Below are 10,168 nucleotides of genomic sequence, written 5' to 3'. Positions count from 1 at the left end.
AAATAATAATGATACAATCATAGCTTGAAAATTGGCCAAAGAAATAAACTAAAGAATTATCCAAAGAAATAAAAAGTAACTAGTAAAACCACCAAACTTAACCAAATTAAAGGGAGGATGGGAGAACCACAAGCCTACAAAGTAGAAGGAAACACCCACAACTAAATAAAAAAGAGCCAGAGGCCCAAAATAAAACAAAAGCCTAAATTCTAATAGAGGGTAAACAAATTTTGGCTAATCTCAAAAGACCCTTTAAAGGAGTAGGAAAGTTGGTGGCAGAGAAATTAAAAAGAAAGTCTAAATTACACTAAAAATTAGCAAACTAGTCAACACAAACATTCCCTTCCTATACTCATAAGACATGGTAAAATTAACAAAGATTAACAGTTGCTTAATCTCCTAACAATATAAAATAATTCTATTTTGCACACATTATCATCAGGGTTATTTAAAAAATAAATACTATAAATAGCATCAACTTCAATCCAAATGTTAGTAATACAAAGATACATGCATAATCTAAGACCATAAAGAATTGCTAAAAGCTCAGCATAAATAATAAAAACATTTTTAAGCAATGAGTTATATGGCTTGAATATAGTGACAAGTGTGCAAGGGTCACTATACTAGCACTCAGGTGTAGTGTTAAATAAGCAAGGGTTTCTATATCAAGGATGGATGTAGGCGAAGAAGTTAGTCCATGAAAGAAAAATTAGGATAGGAACTTAGAATATAGGTTCCCTTACATGAAAATTAAAGGAATTAATATATATTATGATTCATAGGAAGTTAAATATTCTATGCATTCAGGAAACTCAAAGGGTTGGAGAGAAGTGTTGCAGATCTATGGCTTATGATTTTGAGTGGTGATTTTGGATGGAGTTTTATCTTTGGTTTTCATGTTTTCCAATTCACCTCTCTTTTAATTAGTCTTGGGCCAGTTCTATAGGGCCTAACATCCCTAACGAACTTTCAAGAAGGCTAAGGAGATTTATAGTATAGTATTTAAACTTTGGTATTTGGCAAGGATGTCATACTAGAAATGGTGTAGTTGTTATTATATATAAGAGTTTGAAGGATAATGTTATAAAAATTAATAGGATTGGATATAGAATTATAGCTTTAAAGATTATTGTTGATGCTAAGATTATTAATATTATAAGTGCTTATACTCTTGAAGTAGGTTTGGATATGAGTTTAAAATTAAATTTATTAAATGACATAGAAGAATTAATACAAAATATATCTATTGAAAAAAGTGTTTTTATTTGAGGAGATTTTAATGGACATGTTGGTAGAGAGGTAGATGCTTTTAAAAGCATTAATGGTTGCAATGGGTTTGGAATGAAAAATGAAGGTGGCAAGATTAAATCATATGTTTATTATGCTTATGATTTTTTAATTTTTAATACCTTATTTAAGAAAAGGAATGAGCATCTCATCACTTAAAAATAGATATAGTACAACTTAGATTGACTATTTTCTTATAATAAAATTATATCATATAGATTCCAAGGATTGTAAAGTTTTTTTGAGTGAAAATTTATGTACCCAACATTAATTATTAGTTCACTATGTGATGAATCTATTTTTGTCCCATTTGAAGAAGATTTTTGAATTCCCATTTTGCGGGTTTTCTTCTTGATGCTAATGGCGTCAGAGGATCGCAAGACTTTGGCTCCCGGAGTCTCAGCCAACCTCCTTCCCCCTCCAACATCACGGAAGATCTCGCATCAATTCGACTCATCTCCACCTGCTTTCGGAGACCTCGATTGCATGAAGGATAACATGTTCTGGTTTAATAAATAACTACCTCTAATAATCAAAGAAGGAGCAGTTGAAGATAAGAAGAAGAAGTTTGATTGCATTGGCAAAGGTAAACAAATCCTTATGGAAGATTCTCAATCGAAGTCATTCAGTTTACATGAAGCATATCTCCATAATGGCAATAAGTTATAAAAAGAGGATTGTACGTAAACCTCTTATAAGAGTGCGGCAGCAACCTATAAGGAAGTTTTGTATGATGCTATAAAGGATAACCATAATACTGATGATCTGGTTATAGCAGAAGTCAATGTGAATTCTAAGGAACAAGATGGCGTAGACAAGGATGGTCGGACTTCTGATCTTATTAAAGTTCAGGAATGTGAATCTGGGGAACTTGGGAACTACAACTAAATAAGCATTGCTGAATGCTCTAAATCTGTTGCTGAAAAACATGTTCTGAATGCTTGGAAGAAGAAGGATAAAATCAAAGTCTAAGAACTGAATTTTGGTGAGAACTTTGTGAATGAAGACGAAGCAGTAAAACTTCATGTGGGAAATGAATTTGATAATTCAAATAGACTTAAGAAGACTCTGGTGATCAAGATCTTTGGCAATAATATTCCTTTCAATGTCATAAGTGTTGAGTTAAGGAGGCAATGGTCCAAGTTTGGTAAATTTCATTTAAGTCAATTGGGACTTGGATGGGTGCTTTGTGCCTTTGAGGAACAAGACTCTTTAGAGGAGATATTGTTTTTAGGCCCATGGTATGTCAATGGAAATATAGTGGGAATGGACAGGTGGACAATTGCTTTCTCACCTACTTCATTCAAAGGCCTCAAAGCCCTAATTTGGATATGGATGCCAAATCTTCCACTTCAATGTTGGGATGAAGTGAATGCTTGTAGAATTGCTTCCATGGTGGGGACTTCGTACTTGATTGATGGAAACATGTTCCAGTAGTCTAGAAGAGAATTTTCAAGGGTTTGTGTGAGAATAAAACTTAATGAGAAGTTACCCATGGGTGTTTGGGTTGAAGGAGAATTGGGAAAATTCTACCAGAACATTGAATATGAAAGGTTGCCTACTTTTTTCTTTAACTGTGGCAAACTTGGTCACTTAATAAAGGAATGTTTAAAGAAATCAACTTCAAACAAGGCTAAGCTGGGAATTGAAGTTCAAACTAATGAAGATAGAATGGGAGCTGCATATACAAATAAAAATATTCAAAATTAGGTTTCTAATGATGTTGACAAAGAAGAAGGCTATGGTCCATGGATCCATGTGGACTATAAAACTAAGAAGATTCCTAGAACAGTTCCTAGGAAAATAGAAATTATAAAGGCCAATTCAAGTCTGGAGGGGAGAACTAATGAGGTTGGTAAAATGAGCAGTACAGTTGCTACTGGAACAAATGCTGGAAAAGTTTTGTTAAAACAAATTTTAACTGATTCAATTGGTTTGAATCAGGGAGCAGGAGATGAGGAGAAAGAAACCAATTCAATAGTAAATTTCTGCTGTGCTAAAGTGGGAACCAGAATAAATACTGAGGAGGAATCTGCTGTAAGAATTCTGGGTATCAATAATAAATTCAAAGTTCTGGGGAATTTAGCAGAGGAAGGTGAAATATTTGAAGAAGGTTTATAGTCAAATATACAAGAAGGTATTTAGGCAGAGACAATTATAACTGATGTAGTTACTAAAGCTTATGAAAATACCTCTTCTACTATCAAAAAGAAAGGTGTGAAACAGTTAAAAAATCTGGGACCAATCAGCTTGAAGACAAGGAGCAGGATAACTGATGAAGATGCTAAGGAGAAAGGGGGGAATTATTCCCCATTGATCCATAAATGAATTCCATTTTAATTTGGAATTGTAGAGGAGCCAAGAAAAAGAAGGCTTCTCTCTACCTCAAGGAGTTGGTTAAAGATCACAATGTTCTTTTTATTGGACTATTGGAGACTAAATTAGTCATTATTGAGCATAAAGATGTGGATTATTTGAGTGGCACTGGTTGGAATTATAGTTATGTTCCATCTGCTAGTTTATCTAGAGTCATTCTCGTTCTTTGGAGGAGCAACCTAGCTAACTTCAATATGATAGAGTCTTCTTCTCAATTCATTATTGGCAATTTGGATATCCTTAACAAGGGGAAATGGAGGATAGCTACTATATATGGCAGCAAAGATGTGTCCAATGGAAGACTTCTCTGGAATGGTTTGGAACCCCATATCACCCATGATTGGCCTATGGTGATCAGTGGAGACTTTAATTGTCTTTTGGCAAAAGAAGACAAGAAAGGTGGTAGGAATTTTTCTTTTTCTTTGGGGCCTAGAGAGATGAAATATTTTATGACTTCCAATGATCTTCATGAACTCAACTTCATTGGTCCTAGGCTGACCTGGAGTAATAATAAGAAAGGCTCTGATCGGATAATGGAAAGATTGGATCGTATAATGGTAGATTCTTTTGTTGTGAACTGTAATCAATAGATGGTTGTAAAGCATCTACCTAGAATTACGTCTGATCACTGTCCTATCCTCCTTAATACTTCAGTTTTTTCTTCTAAAGTTAAAAAACTATCAAATTGTAGGATGTGTGGGCTTCTTATATGGCTTCTGCTGCTGTGGCAAAAAAAGCCTGGATGAAAAAAGATTCTGGAACTCCAGCTGAAATTATGAATTTCAATTTAAAAAGGTCTATTAAATCCTTATTCTTTTGGAGTAAGGCTAAGCACAAAGACTTGAACCAGTTGAAGGACTTGCTTAAAGAAGAAATCCTTATTCTTCAAACTAAAGAAGCTAAAGTTGGAATTCTTTCCATGAATGATTATTGTCTTCTGAAATTCAAAATTAATGAGCTTAAATCTACTTTGGCTCGGTTAAGCACGTGGTGGAGACAACGATCCAAAGTAAAATGGATAGGAGAAGGAGACCAAAATTCAGAATTTTTTCACTCAATGGCTAGTGCTAGAAAAACACAAATCTCATTTCTTGCATTAAGGATTGTAACAAGAATATGGTGGAAAAATAGAATCAAATTGAAGATGTTTTATTACAATTCTTAAAAGAGAAATGGCGTGAGAGGAGATGCTTGCTTGAAGGATGGCCGGATAATCACTCTCATCTGGAAGAGGAGGACAAATTCTATTAAACATGGAATTCAATATAGAAGAAGTAGAAAATGCCATTAAAGAAACCACGAGGTTCACTTCTCCAGGTGAAGATGGAATTTCATATTCTTTTCTTAAAAGCTATTGGTCTATTATTAAGATTGAATTCTGGGAAGCTATGAAAAATTTCATTGAAACTGCTAAGATGAATGAGGATTGGAAGAGAACAATGATTGTCCTGATTCCCAAAATCAACAATCCGAAATATGCTTATAATTATGGGCCTATTAGCCTTTGTAACACGGTGTACAAAATTTCATCCAAAGTTCTTCTTAACAGATTAAATGGTATTATTCCTAAATTAATTTCCCTTGAACAAGCTGCTTTTCTTAAAGGGAGATCTCTTCAAGATCATGTCTTGATTGATCATGAACTTATCCATAAGTTCATATTTCTAAAGCTTCCAAAGGTCTTGTGTCTATTAAATTAGACATGGAACAAACTTATGATTCAATGGGGTGGCCAACTCTTCACAAAATTCTTTGTTATTTTGGATTTCCTGATTTATTTTCCAATCTTATATCGGAATGTGTTCATAATCCTGCTTTCTCTATTTTAATTAATGGAACTCCTTCCAATTGGATCAAAGCAAGGTGTGGATTTAGACAAGCGTGTCCCTTGTCTCTTTACCTTTTTATTTTTATGTTCTCAGCTACTTTCAAATGCCATTATGGAGAAGGAAGAAATTGGTTTTCGGGTTAGCAATAACAGCCCAAGAATTTCACACTTACTGTATGCAGAAGATATCAGCTTCTTTGTTGAAGCTAAGCTCAAAAATGTAAGAACTATAAAAGGCATTGCCAAAAAATATTGTGGTTGGACTGGCCAAAAGGTTAACATAAGCAAATCTGGCATACTTTTTGGGAAAGCTGTCTCTAGCTTAAAGAAAAGAAAAATCAAAGGCATCATGGGATTTAAAGAAGTTAAAGAATTCAATTATCTGGGAACAAAATTGGCTTTAAAAAGACTTTCTAGAGTGGATTTCCAATTCTTGATGGACAAAATTCTGAAGAAGCTAAATAATTGGGGGCTTAAGTTCATTTCATTAGAAGGTAAAATCACGTTGGTGAAATCTGTTATTCTCTCTATTCCTTCTTTCCATTCAAAGGTGTCTTTAGTTCCAAGAGCTGTTCTACGAGAAGTTGAGAAGCTTTGCCGAAACTTTATCTAGGACAAATCTAATGAAGATCATGGGTTGCATTATGTCAGCTGGAAAAAGATGTGTGAACCAGTTGAACAAGGTGGCAGAGGAATTCATTCGTGCTCCAAAGAAATGGGCCCTCTAAGAGCTAAATTAGCTTGGAAATACATGAAAGAAAATGAATCCTTATTGCATAAAATTCTATTTCCAAGATACGATTCCTGTTGGGATGATGTGAACAGAAACAAATCTAACTCTATTGCATGGAAGATTATCAAAGATGGTAGTAAATCCTTGAAAAATCTTATGAGATGGAATACAGAAAGAGATCATTCTATTGATGTTTTTGAAGACACCTTGATTTGGGACAAATGTTTAAACAAATGGCCTATATTTGTTTACTCTCAAGAAGAAGTGGTTGGTGCTTTAAGAGTGTAAAGTTTTATTTCTGGAGATCAATGGAGTACTCCAGAACTTCAGAAATATTTTGGTAAGGATCTGGTGGAATTAATCTGCAAGATTAATATAAAACCGAATCTTATTGAAGATCAATTTGATCTCATCTACATGGAATCTGGAAGAACTATTACTTCCAGGGTTATTGGGCAAAAAGTTTATCAATTAACTGATAACGTTGAATGGAAATGGCTGAAAAAATCAAAATTTAATGCTAGAGTAGAAAATTTCTTAGGGAGAGTTGTTAATAATGCCTTGCCTTCCAATTCATTTTTATCTTTTAAAATAATTCAAAAGATAAATAGCTATCCTAGAGGCTGTTATGAGGAGGAAAACATTAGTCATTTAACATGTAGATGTCAGAAGATTGTGGATGTTATTTATCAACTGAACAAATGGGGTTTTTGTATTCCTCTATTTAATAACAATGAAGAGATGTATAAGTGGCTGACTAAACAAAATGTTTTTCTTTCTAGCTTACTCTGCAATGTTGTATACTTTACTTGGAAGGAAAGGAATGAAATTGTTCACGGGAAGAAGAAAGAAGTTCATTTTACATAGCTGCCGAGGCTATTAACTATGTAGGAGTTCTCAATGCTCCAAATTATATCAAATCGAGCCGGTTGAGTACCAATCATCATTTGTTGTTTGAAAATCATTGGTATTCTCCTCCACCCAATTGGATCAAGGTGAATGTAGATGCAACTTTATTTCATTATTATAAAGGAGGTATTGTAGGAGTTGCTAGAGATCACAAAGGAAGATTAATAGCAGCCTATGGTATATCTCATATGCATTGGTATATCACTTATTTGGAGTATCTACCTATAGCTTCAGTCAAAGATATGATCAAGGATCGGGCACAAGGATTTCAAAGCATTATTAATGAGAGTGACAATATGAATGTTATCAAGTTTATCCACAAAGCTTTCAAAAAGGGAGGTAAAGGTATGGATAAATTTTCTTTTGTGGATTCTTTTAATTATGTTATTTTCAATTATGTCGAAAGAGATTGTAATAAGTTAGCGGACTTATGTGTTAACTTTGGTATTTTTTTCTTCTTTCTTTTGGGATGACTTAATCCTTGACAAGGTTCCTCATTCGTTTGTTAATATTTTGAAGAAGGAATCTATTGCTTGTACTCGGTGGGGGCTTTTTATCGTCCCTACTTTTCTTTTCTATAGTATTTGCTTTATGCTTCTTCAAAAAAAAAAACATTAATTATTAGTTTTGGATTTTAAGATCAAGAGGTAGAAAATAAAAAAATAGTAAAATAATATTCTAGGATTAGATGGGATCATTTAAATATTATTAAAAAATATATTTTTTAGAGTAAGATTTTAGATCTTAAGATTTTGTTTGTGCATGAGGATGCTAATGTTATGTGGCAAAAAGTGGCTAGTGATATTAAGAATATTGCAAAAGATGTACTTAGAGTATTAAAGGGAAAAGCTCATAATAATAAAAATAGTCGGTGGTGAAATACAATTGTGCAAGAAAAGATTAAAAATAAGAAGATTTTTATAAAAAAATATTTTATTGTAAAAACTCTAATAATTGGGAAAGATATAAAGAGGCTCGTAAGGAATCCAAGAAAGCAAGATGTGATGCAAAGACCTTAGCTTTAGTGATTTATATAATAGATTTGATACTTAGGAGGGAGAAAGATATATGTATAAGTTAGCCAAACAAAGAGATAGGAGTAGTAGTGATTTAGTTCAAGTGAAGTGTATTAAGGATGAAGATCAAAAAATACTTTTTTTAGAAGATGATATTCAATAAAGGTGGATGAGATATTTTGCTAAACTTTTTAATGAAGATTGGTTAATTAAGATTGCCTACAATGACCTTAGTACCCTAAATGAAAACAAAGATTTCTATTTTTATTGGCATATTAGTAAAACTTAAGTTAGAGAGACTTTAAAGAAAATGAAGGGTGGAAAAGCTGTTGGACCTCATGATATTCCAATAGAGGTGTGAAAATGCTTAGGTGATGAAGGAATATCTTGGCTTGCTAAAATTTTTAATTCTATTTTGAAGACTAAAAAGATGCCATATGAGTGGAGAATGAGTACATTAATTCTTATTTTAAGAATAAAGGTGATAGACAAGATCGTGTGAATTATAGAGGATTAAGTTTATGTGTCATACTTTAAAATTATGGGAGCGAGTTATGGAGCATAGATTGCAGTGTGATACTAATGTTTCTCAAAATAAATTTAGATTTATGCTGGGTAGGTCGACTATTGAAGCCATAAATTTATTAAGAGGTTTGATGGAGAAATATAGAGAAAATAAGGAGGATCTACATATGATATTTATTGATTTAGAAAAAGCATTTGATTATTTCCAAGAGAAGTGCTATGTAGTTCTTGAAAAGAATGGAGTTAATAATGCTTATATTCAAATCATTAAAGATAAGTATGCAAGAGCTATTCCTTGTATTCAAGCACAAGGTGGTTTGACCGAGTATTTCCTTATTTCGGGTAGGTTAAATCAAGGATCAGCCTTAAGCCCATATCTTTTTGCTTTAGTTATAGATGTTCTCACTAGATATTTATAAGAGGATGTACCTTGGTGTTTGCTTTTAGCTCATGATATTCTTCTTATTGATAAGACTAGAGAGCGAGTTAAAGGTAAACTTGAATTATGAAGGTCAACCGTAGAGTCTAAAGGTTTTCGCTTAAGTAGATCTAAAATGAAATATATAGTGTACTTTTAGTAGTAAAAGACCTGGTGAGGGGATTGTGACTTTGGAAGATCAAGTCATTAATAAGAGTACACATTTTAGATATTTTTGATTTATTTTACAGAGTGATGGCAAAATAGATGGCGATATTATCAGCAGTCTTTAAGTTAGATGGATAAAGTAAAGGAATGCATCGGGCTTGTTCTGTGATAAAAAAGTACCCGTCAAACTTAAGAAAAAAATTTATAAGATGGTGATGAGGCCTGCAACGCTTTATGGTGTCGAATGTTGGCCATTAAAAGATAAGCATAATACTAAGTTAAGTCTGGCAGAGATGAGGAAGCTCAAGTGGATGAGTGGCTTTACCCTTAGAGATAGGATACAAAATGAGAATATACATTAAAAGGTTTGTGTAGCTCCAGTAGAAGATAAGATTCGATAGAGTCTCCTTAGATGGTTTGGTCACATTAAATGTAAGCCTTCCGATGACCCGGTTAGGAAAGTAGAGGTATTAGATTTGACTTATGTTAAGAAAGGTAGAGGCAGACCTAAAAAGTTTTGGTTAAAAAAGTTTAGAAATGATCTTTCTTTATTAGATTACAACAAGAATTTGGCTTTTAATATGACATAATAGAGACAAAGGATTCATGTAGCCGACCCCAAGTAGTGGGATAAAGGCTTGATGTTATTGTTATTATTGTATAGGTCATTATGTGACTTATAACTCTAAAATTTCATTTTCATCAAATCCATGATTCCAAAATTTTGTGGTTTGCTTGTCTATATGTGAGGGTTAAATACACAAATTTATAAACCCATTTGAATCTTAATGGCACTTAAGGAAAATAATTAAAGATAAAGTATAGTGAACTTATAAAAATATTACAAATTCGCATACACATCCAACAGAGAAGGAACTTTAAAGTAGTGAACTTAGATAAATTAT

At 33.0% G+C, this 10,168-nt stretch overlaps 2 protein-coding genes across 2 annotated transcripts; both read left to right on the top strand.

Annotated features, from left to right (window-relative positions):
* The first annotated feature begins 3,614 nt into the window (after positions 1 to 3,614).
* Positions 3,615 to 4,256, top strand: LOC110112118. The gene has a single exon (XM_020844215.1). It carries the CDS (start codon positions 3,615 to 3,617, stop codon positions 4,254 to 4,256), a length of 642 nt encoding a protein of 213 aa, XP_020699874.1.
* Positions 4,257 to 4,919: 663 nt separating this feature from the next.
* Positions 4,920 to 6,222, top strand: LOC110112117. Its single transcript, XM_020844214.1, has 3 exons — positions 4,920 to 5,345; positions 5,589 to 5,714; positions 6,055 to 6,222. Exons 1-3 carry the CDS (start codon positions 4,920 to 4,922, stop codon positions 6,220 to 6,222), a joined length of 720 nt encoding a protein of 239 aa, XP_020699873.1.
* Positions 6,223 to 10,168: the final 3,946 nt, after the last annotated feature.

This window comes from Dendrobium catenatum, unplaced genomic scaffold, assembly GCF_001605985.2.
Source record: "Dendrobium catenatum unplaced genomic scaffold, ASM160598v2 fragScaff_scaffold_1220, whole genome shotgun sequence".
Classification (NCBI taxonomy): Eukaryota; Viridiplantae; Streptophyta; class Magnoliopsida; order Asparagales; family Orchidaceae; genus Dendrobium; species Dendrobium catenatum.
Note: the sequence above shows the minus strand (reverse complement) of the source record. Positions and strands in the feature narration are given on the sequence as shown.

Coding starts and splice junctions, on each gene's coding strand:
- LOC110112118 (XM_020844215.1), top strand. CDS start 3,615: ATGAATTCCATTTTAATTTGGAATTGTAGAGGAGCCAAGAAAAAGAAG.
- LOC110112117 (XM_020844214.1), top strand. CDS start 4,920: ATGGAATTCAATATAGAAGAAGTAGAAAATGCCATTAAAGAAACCACG. Junction 5,346..5,588: donor TATTTCTAAAGCTTCCAAAG/GTCTTGTGTCTA, acceptor TTATGTTCTCAG/CTACTTTCAAATGCCATTAT. Junction 5,715..6,054: donor TTGAAGCTAAGCTCAAAAAT/GTAAGAACTATA, acceptor AGGTGTCTTTAG/TTCCAAGAGCTGTTCTACGA.